This window comes from Teleopsis dalmanni, chromosome 2 (genome assembly GCF_002237135.1).
Source record: "Teleopsis dalmanni isolate 2A chromosome 2, ASM223713v2, whole genome shotgun sequence".
Lineage (NCBI taxonomy): Eukaryota > Metazoa > Arthropoda > Insecta > Diptera > Diopsidae > Teleopsis > Teleopsis dalmanni.
The window spans coordinates 160,117,496-160,135,803 of record NC_051847.1 but is presented as its reverse complement, the minus strand read 5'-3'; the positions used below and the strand labels follow the sequence as shown (position 1 = coordinate 160,135,803).

The 18,308-nt window shown below is 28.3% G+C and overlaps 1 protein-coding gene across 2 annotated transcripts in view; it reads right to left on the bottom strand.

Moving 5' to 3' along the window:
* LOC119678764 (5'-AMP-activated protein kinase subunit gamma-1) overlaps positions 1-18,308 on the bottom strand; it is a 165,327-nt gene that overhangs the window by 84,189 nt on the left and 62,830 nt on the right. For both annotated transcript variants that reach the window (XM_038090810.1, XM_038090809.1), the window contains 3 exons: positions 14,114-14,217; positions 11,893-12,469; positions 11,214-11,333 (listed from right to left, as the gene is read on the bottom strand). In XM_038090810.1, coding sequence (XP_037946738.1) covers positions 11,214-11,333; positions 11,893-12,469; positions 14,114-14,217 — 801 coding nt within the window. The remainder of the gene's footprint in view (positions 1-11,213; positions 11,334-11,892; positions 12,470-14,113; positions 14,218-18,308) is intronic.

Sequence of the window (18,308 nt, the reverse complement as noted above, 5' to 3'; positions counted from 1 at the left end):
ATTAGTTTAGAATAAAATTATTAATAGAATAGAATAGAATTAATAGAATATTTAATTTAAATAAGGCTTAATCCAAATAAAACTATAATTGGTATTTACGAAATAATACCCTATATGGGGAAGAAATAGAAGAATTCTCCTGCTACTTCATTGAACGGTACCATGGGTTCGTGATGCAGTATCATGGCTTCCGTAAACAAACATAACAAGCAAACATATTCCATAACCAAGTGTTATGCAATGCGATAATATTTTTTTTTGGAAAGATATTCTTTCACAATAATTGCAGCGTAGTTTAGATAATGATTTTGATCTAAAAGATAAGCAACACTTTAGTTGGTCATCTCTGATTGATGACAATATTATGAGGTCCATGATAGGGCAGGGCTTTTTTTGCAAAAATATTGGTGGTTGAGAAAAAGATAACTCCATTCAACAGACAGTTTTGGCCCATATTAGGAAAATAATATTAAATTTTAAAATTTGAAATCTTTATGGATGTCTGATAAGTCAAGTGGGAAAGTTGGACATCCTTGTACACTCCTCACAAAAACTAACACTGGACCTACACTTCAGTTATTATGGAATGAATGAGTGAACAGATTAAAGAATCTTTTATTTTTTTCTAAAAGGATCTGTTGGCATAAAGTAGTCAATCTGTAATGGTGGGACTATAACATAATATGGAAAAAATTACTAGTAGACGAGTAAGCTAAACACTGAATTCTGTAGAGAATGAAGTTCCAATTTCGAATACCAGCTCAAGTGTAGTTTTTTGTTGACTTAAAAAGATTCCATTTAAAAATAATTTTTATGAATCCATAGCAAGGTCGAAAAAAAGGAAAATTAATAATTTTCAGTGCTGTCTTATCTTCATCCAAAAATACTTTAGAGTGTTATAATGACTATAATTTTATTTTTTAGAAAAAATAAGTTTTGTTTTTTAAAATTTTCTTTTTTGTCAATCAAATGAATTATTTAAAGTAATATGCTTTGAAAATGTTTTTTTTTAAAACATAAAACACACTCATTAATCAATTTAATAATAGATATTTAAAATTATTATGAGTTTTTTAATATTTACTTAATCTTGTATAAATAATAAGAAAGAATATTTAAAATATTATATATATTAAAATATATTATTAGAGAATAATATTAAAAAATTTGTCCTGATAGCTAAGATTTAGCTTTAAGATTTAAGAAAAATTAGATGAGACCTATTAGAATCTATACTTAATTCAATTAAAGTACTCCATAAGACCACCTCATCTTTTAAGAACTTAAACCATTTTTTATATCTGAAAAATGCCATTCCCTTACTATATAAATATACATTTTACGAAATGAATCAATCGAAGTAAACTAAAAAAAATGATCAGATGTTGACCATTTGTGCTTGTCAAATATTCCGTCCCACGTCGGAAAACAGAACTCAGAACTAAAAAGAATAAACTGAACTAAAATAATTTATAATTAATTTTTGATGTTCAATTACAAAAAAAAAAAAAAAAACAAATTACTTATAATTTACTTTTGCTTGACAAATTCCTAGGCGATTTGACTAACATTTTTCATCAAAACTATCTCAAGATTTTTACAACAACAAATTCGTTAAATTAGAATCACCCAGAAATCTTCCAAACAATTTTAATTTGTATAAAAATTTCTATTGTGGATATTATTTTTTTTTTTTTGAAATATTTTTCAATTCCTATATATGCATTTAAAGAATACATTATATATATGTTTTACTTAAAACAATTTTAGTTTTGATGCAAATGTGCAGAAAACTGTTGACCGACAATGAACTTCATTTGAGATCGTAAGTGTGCCAGCCGTAGAATAAATTAATTTAATTCCTTAGTTTATTTTAATTCTAGTCAATTGTTTGGGACTGCGATGAAGATAAATAATATATGTAAAAATGCATAAATATAAAAATTAGAAAAAAAATAATAAACGACGATTGTAAATATAATCTTATCAAATAAATGCTTGTCATTATCCAAAACAAACAGAAGAAATGTGATTGGAAGTTTTGGCAAAAGCGAATTTGCCGAAATACTTATAAAAATATACAAAAAATTAATTCTTGAAATAAAAGTTAATATTTTTAAAAAATAATACCGACTTTAAATTGTGCAGATATCTGCAGTTTTAAATTGTGCGCTGTTAGTTAATAATTTGTCTGTTGTTTATCGTCACATAGGTACGTATACGTAAATTAGAGGTTGAGCACTGTCTACATGCTTCCCAACGAGCATCGCCACTCTTATCGAGTTCTTTATTTCACCGCTAAAATGGAAGGACTTGACGAACGGCTATTGTCCCTGATGAACAGTTATCTGACCCCTTGACACAATCTGCTCCCCCTTCCGATATTCTGCACGACAAAGAACTTTCTACTGAGTTTCTCTAAGCTGTTATCCATAGTTGTTTTTTTTTTTTTTTGCTAAATTAAACATTATTTTTATTACAGAAAATTCTGGTTTAAATAGTGAGAGACTTCTCTGGATGTTATAATTTTAAAAGTACTCTAGTAATTACTGTTAGTAATTTTGATTAAAGTCTTTGCAAGATTTCATATATATATATATATATATATATATATATATATATTATATATATATATATATATATATATATATATATTGTTTATCTTAATCTAATATTATTAAATTATTGAAGACTATGAGGTGAAGACAGTGGAATATTGCTTTTGTACGAATTTGTGCTACAGACTTAGAGAGGACTGGAATTTAACAGCTGTAGATTAAGACTAATAAATTTTATTTCTATATTACAGTTAGTTAGTTCATTGAAGTGAAGGGAGGAACGAATCCTCCTCAATTAGCCCTCATAATAATTGTTAGAAAAATTATCAAGTTAGAACCAGCCAGAAGCATTAATAAATACGAGTATCCGATCAATGCTAATACTGGAAATGTCGCTGTGTGTTAAAAAGAAGGCTTAAGCCTGGTTCTGGACAAGCCTGAGTAAAGACACAACAGGTGCTTGGTGTCTTTTTTTTTGAACGTCAGTATGCATTTTACACAATGCTTACGTAAAATTATATTTTTATTTAAAACAATGCTTATATATTATTATTTTTTTATTTGAATAAATAATTAGATAAGTAACGTTCTTTGATTGAAGTATTGAACTGATTTTATAAGATTGTACTGGAGATAAAAACACTACTAACACAAGTTAAGTTGAACTTTATAAAGTAATTAATTTTTTATTAAAAAAATTATTAATTATTAGTTATTAGTTAAGCTTAAAGAATAAAAATGAGGGTCATTCTTTATCTCATTTAAATGCAAGATTTTGATCAAAATCAATATTTTTAAATTAGAACAACTATGTTACAATCGGAACACCTATTCTAGCTATCTCCGCAAAGATTTTAAACATAACAGTGTAACAGTAACAGTGCGATCCCGATGTTAAGTCCTCCTGGAATATGTTATGTATTTTTAAGTTTGTTTTTTAACGACAAAATAAACAGAATAACAGAAGTTATTCAGCAAAAATATTTAGGTAGAAAATTTTCAAATAAACACTTATCAACACCACAAATATTGACTCTACAATGCCTTCCCTATATAGTGCGCTTTAAATATTCAAACAGAAGATGTCGCGCTCTGTCAATAATATATATATAATTGCATTTATAATAATATTCCAAAACTGAAAATAATTTCTCTTCATTGAGAAATTAACTCAAACAAACCTTACGAAATATGCTTATATATATTTTATATTTCAGTATTATGAAGTATTTTTGGAATACTTTTAATTATTATTTATTGTTAAAATATAAACACAAATATTTATTTAAGACTCGATAAAGAAAAAACTAATTAGTAGTCAAGTGAATATATTTTTGTTTCTGTTGTTATTTAAACATTTTTTATATTATTTTTTATTTTTATTTTAACTTTATATTTATATTTGTAATTTTCGTTGTTTTTTTTTTATAATTTTTTTTTTTGTTTGTTTATTTGTTCTTATTACTTTATTTCCTTAAACTGTTGAGTATGTTTAATAATAATTTTTTTGTTTTTTTAATTAAATTTTAATTTACTCAAAAATATAAATTTTTTAAACACTTTTCTAATAAACAATTTTATTAAATATTTATTAAATAATAATTACATAGATTATTTTTTTCATATTTGTTTTTTTACAATTTATTTTGTTTGCACTTCTGAACACATGTTTTTTTTTATATTTTTTTCCAATCTTCATAAGAACGGATTTACAACAGTTAATAATTTTTTATTAAATTTATTACAAAAATTAATGTTAATTTCTTTTTAATGGAAACAAAGCAGCGACGCACTTGTTTTGTTTTTTTTTTTTGTATAATAAAATATTTAATATTTTAACTGAAATTTATTCAGTCTGACATGAAACAGAAAGGTTTGAAATCTGACTAGCAGACCTCTAATACGATTTTGCACTATCGACTGATCTTGCCACCCGACCCGATCATTAAAACAAAGTCTGTGAATTTGCAAGTTTATAAGAAAACTTATACGTTTTTCCTGTAGGAAGCAAAACAAATTGAACAATAATTTGCGAAATAAACGATCGCAAAGAGAAAAACTGAATAGCGAATAAAGCGAAACGCTCAGAAAATTCTTATGGCAAAATAGAATCAAATAAACTGAATGAGAACAACAATCAAAACAAAAGTAGAAACTGAAACTGAAATAAAAAGCACTCGCACTAATCGGAAAAAGTTGGAGAGCTTTAAATTAGAAAAGCCAAAGTGTGTGAGCAATGTTTACTGTCGTCTATTGATAATGATAAAGCCAACATTGATAAAAAAACGAACGAAAGTAATCAAGTAGTGAATAGAAAGAAAGATCGGAACAAATACCAGGTGCGTTACGAAATTGGAGAATATAAAAAACTGTTTCTTTCTTTTTTTTATAAAATAATTATAATTATAATATATAGGGTATTCTTTTAACTATATGAAAACTGATATTATATGATAATACATATGATTTTATAATTATTAATTATTATTATAATATATATGTATGATAATACAAGACAGAATTTTTTTTTTAACTTTTTTATAATTATATAAATTTATTATATAAAATTATATATATTATTACATATATATTGCATATTTTATTATACTATAATCTGGCAGACAATTTCATGTCATTTACTTTTTGAATATGATTTCCGGCATATGTCCGCCGCGACTACGAGTTACATGCTCCATTTGATCAATCCAATTTTTGACTATTTTTTGTAATAAACGTGGCCGCATGGTGTCAACGGGAATGTGAACATTGGATTCCAATGCTTTAAGAGTTGTTTGTTTATTGGCATAAACCAATGACTTAGCATAGCCCTATAAAAAGTAATCGAGAAGCGTTAAATCGCTGGAGTGAGGGTTCCAGTTAACAGAGCCACTTCTGGAAAACTTTTCTTTTGCAATTTTAATTTAAATGCCTTAAATGATATTAAATGCAGTCTCTATAAAGACAAACGAATACCGACAAAGGCAAATAGTTGAATAGATAAACTGACAATCTTTCATTAATAAAAGTTCACCTTATGCTGATCGATAATGCAAAGTGTGCTCCAAATTAAGCAGAATTTTTTATTTACTATATAATGTGAGGTCAGGTATTGGTAATAAGAATGGTCAGTAAAAAATTTATTTCTCTGATACACTATCAAAATTCCTTGACATTTTGGAGAAAGGAAATGCAGATTTTGCTTCTGAAATAAAAATATGTTGAAGTTATCGGTATAAAAATTTAAACATCGAAAAAAGATGGTAACATTTTTATCGATATGTTTCAAATTATAAACAGGCAAAACCCAAATACATTAAGCTTGGAGAAGTCAAAAATGAAGAGAATATTTGTTCGAAATTTGGTTGAAGTAAGTTCATTTTAAGATCCAAATTTTATCACTACATAATTAGTTATTTTTTGATTCATTTCAACTTTTGATATATTAAATTTATTTTTTATTTGAATTTGAGTACATCTCTTATGCCCAATTTTTTACGTTCACTAGATTTTATCTGCAGTTCTACATGTTTTGAAATGAGCAGCATTCGATTTAAGCTTATGTACCTGTTCTGCTTACGAATTAAATAAAGGCTTAACAAAGTTGGGGAGCAAATAAGTTTCACCCATTGAGATCGAAGTAATATTGATTATTTAATTCTTTTAATTAATAAAAAATTCCAGATCTCAAATCTTTTTTAATATTGTATAAAATAGGCTTAATAATAAGCATAGAATAAAGAATAGAATAACTCTTCCTTATTCTATACCTTATTCCAGTTATACTACTTAAGCTTCTCAATTTTTTTTTAACGATTAGATGAGATGAAACGATTAGTATGATAAATATGTTATTAAATAGATTGAATAAGACAAGCTTTATAATACCCATTGTGTTATAGTTACTAGCAACAGGAATAGACAGTCATCTATTAGATCTATTGTGCTTCTAAATATGTATACATATATTACATATCATTAAAGTACGTCGTTTAAATTGCAGTTTTCATTACTTTACATAGTAGTCATCAATAGAGAATGGCATTTAGACCCAGATTTAGACATTTTTGATTCCACAACATCTCCACTTAAGACATTGGCAAAATAATTTATACTTCAGCTGAAGAAAACTGATCAATTAATAAAGTTCCACGTGTAAAAACTACCGTCAGAAAGTCTATGGGTTCTGACAATATATGTAACACTAAAGAACAATAAAAAACTAAAAGTCCGTCCATTTGGTTACACAACAAAACCATTTTGAAGAGGATAAAAAAAAATATATTTAATATAAACACAATATATATTATTGTTAACTTCGTATTTATTTTAAACTTAAAAGTTAATAACAACTTTTAATATTAGGATTTCAGTCTTAATTGATGTGAATGATAAATGATAAGAACAAAAAGTAAAATAAAGTAAAATTACTTGTCAATCTCTATCGATATTATTACACAAATTCCAAATTTTGTAATAAAATTGAAGATACGAAATTTGATAAGATAAAATTATAAGAAACCAGCAAGACAAACAAACGATTTAAGTGAAGTTATTATTATTAGTCAACAAAATCAGCTGTTGTAATAGTTTCATAACACAATCATCAAATATATGACATCAATAGGTGATAAGCATTTGATAGAAAAGTAAACAATAATAATAATAATTAAATACGTTTTAGGGAGTCATTACGTATTTAGAAATTCTGAACATTTTGCACAATTATGAAAGTATCTAGAATGGTGACGAAATCTATAATAGCTAAGTGCAAATCAAATGCATTTATTACGCAGAATTATTTAAAAATAATAGAAACCCTGAACAAAACAAGCAGTAAAATGGTAATATCTAGTACATTTACCTGTTATTGGTTTTCATATAAAAATTTTCAATTTAAAAACTCAACGATATTGACATATAGCGTATTAGAAAACATTGTTTAAAATGTCTGTTTTTAGAAAAATCCATGGCCGGATCTGTGAATTCGAAATCGTGTCAGTGAGTGTAACAAATCTAAAATGAATGAAATGAATACATATAAAAATGAATCATCAAGCCCCTAATAATAGAAGCTACTCCCTAAAGAGCTCTAATATGCATCTTCATTCAGCCATGTAGTTCAATAAAGATTACAATCAATTCCTTTTAAATACGACCTACTACAGCACCATAATGTTTATAAGTAGACATCGTCCTTATGATTTCACGACTCCCATAGTCCAAAAAGATGAGTAATATAGTGGGAGCCATATCTAAATTAAAGTCATCAACGCAACTAATTCAACAGACCGGGTAATAAGTTAATTAATAAAGACAATGAAATCAGTATAGAAATATATAACCTTTAGTTATATGATAAATATTTTAAAATGTATCTAATAAAGTGTTTTATTTGTATCTCAGTTGAGATACTTAGTTGGCTAAATTGTTATGTACTTAGTTTGCAATTAACTAATTAAATTTTTTATATTAGTTTTATAATTAAAAATAAATTATCATTCACAGTAATGACTATTTACACAATTAACTATCCAGTTTATTTATGTAAATATAATTATAATTACAGAAAATAAATTATTTGTACATTCTTGCAAAAGTATTAGAGCGACATCTAGCGAGCAATAGCGCACAATTAGTTTCAGTTGGTGACTCGATGTATATTCACCATATACAAACTGTTAAGACCGTACAATATTATATATTAGACACAAACCACATTGTATGCACGGTTTTTCACCATACTAAATATATATATCGTAAAATCTAGATAATCGTTTAACGGGTTCTATTCATCTCCCATCTCTATAAGAAAATGGAAAATAGCAGTTAACAATAAAGAAATTTAAAGTAAATAGTTCAAATAAAATTTATTATGAACATTTCTAATTTATATGTGAGCAATAACAACTAATAGCAGTCTATAAAGAATATATCTGAGCACTATACAACTAGTGCTAGATTAAGTATAGAGGAGAACTATAATTCTGTCGATGTCAGTGTAGGGCCTGCCATGTTACTAACAGATATTAGAGACAACCAGCTCGTAACGCACTGGCTAGTGGTGATAAATCAATATTGTTGTTGTATATCTATCGGTCCATCATCCTTGCGATAAGTAAACCTGTAAACATAGTCGTTGATGTAAATGAGTGGTGTCGGGATATAAGCCCATCAGCTAGTAGTACTTTAATATACATACCAATCAAAATTCAAACCGTGCCAATATAGGCTTTAACAAAAGGGTAAAAGGGAGACCATTTTGTTCAAGAATATTCAACGCTTTAATAATGAGATAAATGTAGAAACCGGACAATTATCTACATATATATTTGACATTAAAGACAACAAGAACAAGCTTATAAGACATCAGCGAAGAGTTGTTTCTGCAACATAACCCAGGAACAAATGAAACGCATAGTAAATAGGAATAAAAAGAAGCATAATAGAAGAAATCGGTTGCGTTCAGTAAAAGAAGATCAACTTATTGCTTTAGAAGTACATATAATGAAACCGTGGATAAGTAGAAAGTAAAGTGAATGATGAGAAACGAAATAGAAAACTTGTAATTGGTATAAGAACAATCCAAGAAAATATGTGAGGAAATAATACGTTTCTACTAATAAAAGAAATACCTCAACAGTCGTACCGCTAAATATTAAAGTATTGTAGTAGATATTTTTAAAAATTAGTGAATTGTGTATGCAGAGTAACATAGACTATATCTTTGAGATTTTCATATATTTCTACAAACCACAAAATATATATACGATTATTAAAATTTTTAAGAGAAAAAAAAGGTTCTTTGTATAAAAATTCTTTAGCAAAGTTCGTAGGTGAAATTTATTTATAAAATTTGAAAGTAATTTGAACTCTCAATTGGTGGGGAATACTGCGACCATAGCCAATTTTGTGCTACAACTTACCTAAATGAATGTCAGAGTATTTAATATAGAAAAGTCGTACAAGGATTCATCCCAGTATTCCTCTTCTCACTCATATCAAACCCATACAATTATAATATAATAGATTGCTGAGATTGCTGTTAAGATACCTAATAGATAATTTTAAACTGCACTATCAACTCGATTTGATCTAATAGAATGTGGAAAGTTATTCCTTTCAAGTCTCATTCCTTTCAAGACAGTGACCGACCACATTCTATTAGATCAAATGGATTTGTTAAGTTGATAGCGCAGTTTAAAATGATCTATCAGGTAATCTAACAGCAATCTCAGCAATCTATTACATCAAATAGATTTATTAAGTTGATAGTGCAGTTTAATATAATTTTTTAGGTAACCTGATAGTAACCTTAGCTATGTTCTGCTGTAAAAGGACGTCTTTTTGTATCCATATTAAGTTCAGATAAGTTCATATAGCAATTTTACTTAAATTTACTAGAACATTAACGAGTACATGCAATAAAATTTTGGTGCAATATAACTAGTGCAAATACTAAGTATAAATCGTAGTTTCTATTTTATTAATAGTTGTTTTTTATTGATTAACTAAATACTATTCACAAAATAAAATGTAGTAAGTAGAAGAATATAGTATCGATATCTACTTTCGAATGAAATTCTTTGATAAGATTAGAGCTATGTTTTATTTTACATCAGAAATGGAGCAACCCTATGTTAGAAGAGTAATGTAGTGAATCTAGTTACTGTATTTACACTAGATCAAATATAAATAGAGATATATAAATCTCAAATAGGGATTAATAGAACAAAGAGTCAACATCCAACTAAAAGTTTTTTTCATATCATTAATTATTTAAAGTTGATTATTTTTGCTGAAATCTACGCTTCCTATGACGACAAAGAAGCTATTTTTTTAAAGTTGGAAGGGTTTGAATAGAAAAGAAGAAACGGGAACAAATATTTAGTTAATTTATTAAAATTTGGCGGACCGTACAACGCTGTTTCGAGTATTGCCAAGTTTTCATCATCAGTGGTGTTAGGAAATATTCGAATTTCTTTGTGTTAATTAATTATTATCAGAAAACAAATTATTGTTTTTAATATTATTAGGATCATTACAGTGATCTCCATTTTTGCGATTTGTACGCTAAGCACGTTATGCCGGGCACATATACCATGCCTTAACTGTTTGTCGGCATTTTCACGTGATCTGAATAAACTGCTGCCAATTTTCGGATCAAAAGAAAAAATTGGTCAAATCTATATATATTTTATAGTATTATATTATAGTTATAGTTTGAAATACTCATTTTAGTATTGCTAGATATAAGGGTACCAACATCAGCTAGTGACAAATAACCGTCGATATTTCTCCGTTAGTAATTATTTATATATAAAATAAATAATTATTCGCATTATAAATATCTACGAATTCTGCTATTACTTAAATAGCATTATAAAAATAGTTTAAGTACTTTCAGTGATATATATATGTTATATTCCACAGAAAGTAGAAAGATTAGCTAATGCAAAATATCATTATAGAATGACATTAAGACAGATTTGAAATTTATGATATATTTTGCGATATTTAAAGAAAAATTTTCATTTTTTCATCGTAATAATGTTATTTATTGCAACCAAAATGTGAACGGTCTTTGGCTCATAACAAATATTTCAGAGTCTATTTTGTTTTGAGGTTTTGAGTTTTAAAAATAAATATTTGACTCACCGCTTTCGCTTTCGCCTCATTAGTTGCTGAGTTCGAGCGGTGCCTGAAGAGATCCATAACTTTTGTCATAGGCGAGCGGTTAGCATCTACACGTCGAACAGCTGTCACCGTGTGATAATACTGTAAAAAGAAAATTAAAAATTAAAAATAATTACACAGAACATATGTGAATGATGAATGACGAATGAGAAATCAATCAACTGGGCATCGCATCATACTCTAAGCAATTAACTCTCTCATATTAATAAACTTTAATTTATTTTACTATAAAAACCTTATGTGATTTCAAACGATAATGTAGCGAATGGTTAAAAAAACATAAAATATATTACTTTCATCTCTTTTGTTTATACAAAAGACATGAAAGTCTGTTTTTTTGGTACGTGCTCGATACGGATTTCATGTTACCGCCCTGACGTTTGAGATTGCCGTTGTTGACAGTCTTATCAGCAACAAAATAATTGGAACAGCATGTTTCTCTGCTGTCGCCGTTTTCTTAACGTTTATTTTGCAAATAATTACGCAAAATAAAATATTTCAAGTACAACACGAATACCAGTAATCAAACTTGCAAATTAATTCAAATATAATTTACTTGTCAAATCAGATTGAATGTAAATTTAAAATAAATTTAGTAAATAATTCCTTTTTTTTTACTTTTAATACTCTCGCTACTTACTTGTGCATCACTGCCCTGATGTGGATGCGCTGAACCGTCTTTGTACTTATTCTTTACAGAGTTGCCTTCTGCTGTTGTTATCGTTACAGCAGGATGTTGCCGGTGATGGCCACCACCTATTAATCCTGAATTTTGCATTGCTACTTTCATAGAGTTCATTATGCCGCCGCCCGTGCCGGAGTGTGTACTGCTAGCACTACTACTTTCACGATCTTTAGCACTCATTCCTGATCCAACACCTGCCATTGCCGCTGACCCGGGCTCAAGTAACATTTTCTCTTTACGTTTTGCATCAGATTTAACGCGCGGTCGAAACACATCGAATATGGTTGGCCGTCGATTGGGACTAGCTATACCATGCACAGTTGATTGATTTAGCACGGGTGAGTCCTCACCGCTACGACGACGTTCTAACGAACCTGAACGTGGTGCAACCCGTTCTGTACTGCGTGACATCTTTTCAGAATTGCGATTAAGTTTTTCTAGTTTTGCTGCTTCACGTTCCAGTCGGCGCTGTGTTTCACGTTCCATTTTTCGAGCCTCCTTTTCACGGCGATTAAATTCTTTCTCCTGTCGCCTGTAAAACAAGAATCTATTAATAAAAGTATACAAAAGTCCGGATTATTAAAAAAATTAAATTAACTATAAATAAAAGTTGTCAACTGGAACTAGGTTATAATAATAGGTATTTTGCGGTTTCATAAATATGTAAGCTAATAACAAAATTAAATAGACTTAAAAAAGAATTTTTTTCACATAGAATTAGAGTTACACAGCATTTCGTAGAATATGTTTGTATACTATATTTATACATATATATATATATATATATATATATATATCCCGATTCGATATCCCGATTCTTCGGTAACGATGATTTGACAATGGATTTTAAAAGAGTCAACAACTTTATTTACTTCGCTATTTTCTATTTGCAGTGATATTGTTTACTTCTAGAGATATCATAGTTTAACGTTTTAAATTTTCAATATGGATTGCATTAAGCTGACAGATGGCGAATCTATTCGTTGGTTGTTTTCAAATAAAAATATCCAATTTCAAAGCCCGGTATCTCAAGTTTAATTATTTAAATATATAGCACAAAGGCAAAAGTGGTCTAATAAGGTGTTTTTATTACAATGAACTTTCAGGGTGTAGAACCTACCAGTTCAGTTCCTTATTCTTAGTTAACTATAAAATTCATATAAATGTTAACTTACAAACAAATAAATATTGCAATGGACTTGCGTTGAAAATAAAAATCGTGACATTTTTAGTATTTACGGAAACTTCTTGAGATTTTTTGAAATTATTTTCAAACTGTTTGACCCATTATACAATTGTCAAGCTTAGATATGACCCATACAATGGTCAAGCTTAGATATCTCTCTTTAGGCACTGCCAATATCTTTTTCAAAAATTAATGACACATCAGAGTAAGTTCGTAATTTGTTAAAAAATTACATAAAATTATTTTGCTCAATAAAAGGTTATGGAACTATTTCCAATAACATTATACGATGAAAACGTTCAATTTTAATTAATTTTTAAACGTCAAATAATTAGTTGAAAGGGAAGAATTTATTACCACAGATCAGGTAATTAACAAAGCAGTGGCTTATTTTGAAGAGGAGTCAAATTATAGTTTTCGGATTACTTGAAGAAGTTGGAGAATAGTTCAATCAAATGTATTGAGTTAGAAGGAGACTATATTAAGAAAAAAATAACGTTTAATCCTTCAAAAATTATGTGCTTTACTATTACTATTTACTTATTGATTTTTTTTAACGGCTTATTGACTTCTCTAGCAATTTATTGGCTTTCTTTCGTATGTAGAATGATATATCATTCCACGAAAAGAAACTATTTAAAAGTTAGAAGGGTTCGAATAGATATGAAAGACAATAACAAAAAATTTATTTTAATAAACTAAAATAAATATAATAAATTCAATAAATTAACTAAAATTTTTGTTGTATTCTTACATCTCTAAACGAACCCTTCTAACTTTGAAATTGTTATATGTTCGTATATATTATCAACACATTAATTCATAGAAATAACAACAGTCACTAAATAATATTAGAGAACCTTGATGTGCATAATATTTTTTCATCTTGTACCATATAACTATAGTACTATATAACTAAAATTATGTTTTTTCGCACAGTACCATATAAGCGTAAAAAATATATATGTATGTTTTAAACAAATGACTTACCTAGCTTCTTTTTCCATTTTCTTTGAGGCCTTCTTTGCTGCTTTGGCATTAGGTTCAGTAGGTGCACTGGAAGGTCTGGACCCAGGTAGTCTTCCATCGTGTTCCTGAAAATGAACATGACGTTCATTAGTTGCTAATATAATTATTGTATTTAAACGAGTAGTTCTTTTCATTTTTTAATCTTATATTATATAGTATTTAACGGTTAAGAAGAGCATAAAATAATCGACAACAACCGCATCCTAAAACTTTCCACAAAAAACTGAAATACGATTTGGATTATGTCGTTTTTGATTAAGGTCAGTTTTGTCATTGTTAATAGAAGTATTCTGCTATCTATTAGCTATCTCATTGCTAAGAAGCATCAAACCAATTATGATTAATTTTATTAAATAAAATTTCACTAACATTTCTATTTAATCTGTAATCAACGGCGGTGATGGCGGTGATGGCGGCGATGGCGATGACAGTGATGCATTTGCACAGTCAACTTACGTCAGTTGGCATTAATTAACTTTTCTAAGTGGACATGGGGACAATAATACCAAAAATAAAGGATGAAGGAAGAAAAAATTTGAGAATATGATGCGAAACGCGCAGACAGACTTACGCAATTGTCGTTGAGACATGATTTTGTAGAACATTTTATTGGCTTGAATTAAAAGTAAGTTAATACGAGTATTCTATATAGGTATATCTTATAATTTATTGGTAAATTGTGTAAAGTAAGTTGTTGTAATTTGTGTAAAGAATTTAATTAAAATATATTCTTAAAAAAAAACACTTTTCTATTTTAATTTTCATTAAACAATTTATGCAAGTGTAAATCTAAAACACAGAAAGAAATAGTTACGTCATCTCTTTAAAAATAAGAAATGTTTTTTAATTTTTTTTTTGTTTCAAATCTACAGGTCTGAAGAGTTGAAGAAACAACACGGTCACGTGTGGTAAAAATTTACTTAATTTAGCTGAACGAAATGAATTCGAGAAAAATACAAGCAAATAAAAGGCATAAAACTCAAAAGAAATGCTTTAATAAATTATAAAAAAAATAAAAAAAAAATTATTAATTATAGCAAAACAAAAAACAATATATAAAATAATATATAAAAGAATATATAAAAAAAAAAATTAAATGCCAATAAATAAAAATGTTAAGCAATAAAACAATGAAATTGAGAAAAAGTTTAAAATGTGTGGTCCGTAGCCTGGTACTTTATTGCGGACTGTTTAAGAGAATCAGATAAAAGATAGAAGTCGAATCGAATAAGAAAGAGCCCTTTGTATTACAAAAATAAATTAAAAACAAAAATTATAGGTCGGATTTAATATACTCTGTTGATTATATATAAATATAGTTTTCTGTTTTTATATTTTTTTGTTTAGAATAAAAATTCGGCTGCGAAGTAAACAAAAAGATACTTTCCTTGCACACTTCACTCCATCAGAAACGATAAAATTCGCTTGTTTACGCTTTCAAATAAAATTTTAACTCTTCTAAGTAAATTTTCCTCGCCTATTATTTCCGAAAATATTAAAATAAAATAGAATTCCATGTTGTTTATGAAGTGGGGTTTTCTGCGCATATAAATCAATAAAATATTTATTTAGTTAAGCACAGTTCTTATGAAGAATTGGTAAAAATTAAATAAAAGATAACATTTCAATTGAGAATTCTTTAGCAATTATTGGCATAAAAGCTTTTTTCTGGCTCATATACTTGGATATTTGCCAAAGTTTTTAAAGTAGCTAAGAACTTAAAATAAAACCAAAATAAAAATATAAATTAAATTAAATTAAATTTGAAAAAAAAAATATAAATAAAAATAAACAAGAAAATAGGTTCGCTGAACGCAAGCTATTTTTTTTTTTATATTTTATTATTTGTTTGCGCAATTAGCCCCAGAAATACTTATTGAAATGAAATTGCTCAAAACACAAAACAAAAATTTCTATTATTATACTGTTATTGGTGGTGTTGTAGTCCATCGTGAGACCCAAGCCATCAGTAATTGAAACACACATACAGAAAGTCAATGGTATGGCATCAGGAAAATTGGCTGAAGTTTGGAATAGTGAAGAATAAGACAAAGACATTAACTGTACCGAAAGATAGTAGGTCACCATGAGGTGGCATACTGTCACCATGGTATGATATAGTATGTCATCATAGTATGATTAGAACTAAATTTTTTTAATTCCTAGGTCTAACTCTTATTATGGTAAAACATACACTTGCTTAGAGAATTTAAGGATCAAGAAGGTGACTTGTAATATAACTCTTAATGCTCTAAACCCATTAACACAAGAAAAGTTGAGTATCTAAAATAATATTCTTCTTTATAAGCAAATAATTAGACCTAAACTACTCTAAGGCTGTGTTACTTATGGCAATACTGCTTCACCCACCATTAGACAGCCCCAAACTTATCAGAATATTGTACTGAGACGTATGCTAAAAGGTCAATCGTTAGGGTCGGAAGGCGACCTAATATGTGCCTCCACTCGGAAGCATGTATTGTCCATTGTGATATCCGATAAGTTTGCTTTCGTTATTTCTTCCAAGCCTGTGAAAAAGCGATCCCCGAGATATTGAAGTCGTCTTGTCTGAAGTCCTGGACAGAGACAGAGGAAGTGGTTGATAGATTCTACCTCCTCTTCATCTTGTCAACTCCTGCATAATCCGCTTGCTGGAACTCGCCACCGTTGAAGCATAGGTGCAATGACACAGTGCCCCGTTAGTACTCCAGCAAGCACACGAACTGTAGGTTTGCTGAAGCCTTTTCGTTTTATTTTTGTCCAACCTAGGCCATAAAGTTCTAGCGACCTCACAGTTGCGGTTAGTCCATAAATTGTTTGTCTCCGTGTTGGTGATTTCCTCTATTATCCTAAACAGTTCACACATTGGTGTATGTATTGTGAGGTCGACATCTCCTGTATGCAGTTTTGAACCTCTTCTGACCATCTCATCTGCTAGTTCATTCCCTTCAATATTGCTATGTCCAGGAACCCAGCAAAGAGAGACATTGTGATGTTGAATGCTCATCAGTGAGGTGCGACATTTTAATGCAATCTTGGATTTAACTGTTTTAAATTCAATTGCTTTAAGCGCGGCTTGACTATCTACAAAAATCGCGATATTCGAGAGACGAATTGTACTTTGTTATATAAGGTTGTCCGCTTTTTCAATAGCATAAATCTCCTAAAAACACGCTGCAAATTGTTCAAAAGACTTTTGACTTTTAACGATGTTTGTCAGTTTTGTGAATTTAGTATATATAAATATATAAAAGTATATAGGGCGATTCTGACAAACATCGTTAAAAGTCTTGCGAAAAACTTTCGAAAGATCGAACGAAAGACTATGGTATATATATATATATAAAATAATTATACGGTTATTATTATTTTATTTTTTGCACTGTGTTAGAAATATTTCGGTGACTTTAACACATTCTTTTCACAGTATCTGTGTGATGAATATAAGAATTGACATTGTTGGAACAAAATTCAAAGAGATTATTTATTTTGTGATTGTCATGTTATGTAAAATGAAATCTTCACAGAATCTTGCCGACAATTCTGATTACTTTGTGCTCATCATTATTTCTACGAAATTCAGTTGAAGTAACTAAAATAATTTGTTTAGTAAAATAACGTCAGCAATTCTTAACACTATTTACAATATATTTTTTAATTAAAAATATTTATTATTATTTAGTGTTTTTTCCAGAATATTTCTATTAATTACACTTATTTTTGTTGAAGCATGATTTAATAAATGGCTTCGTCATTTACTTTGAGCAAAACTAAATTTTTTTAATTTTTTTGTTTGCTCTTTAAATTTACTTTGAAATTTAAGTATTTTATTTAAATAAATCAATTCATAGTTGAGTCACGTGATTCTCATATTTTGTGAATTTCGATGTAATTTTAAAACAATTTCGGGCTAACCTTGTTCCCCTTTGGGAAGACACGTCAATACTTATTGGCTTGTAATTGTGTAAATATTTGAGTATCAAACAAATGTATTTCGTCGAAAATGTGAACATTGAGTAAATTTAGTTATTTATATATTAAAATGTTTAAAAAAACTGAAATTTCAAACTATGTGTAATTTGGCGATATACATATATAGATATTGCATAAGTACTCGTATTATACTTAAAGTCATTCAACTTCAACTATAAAATGG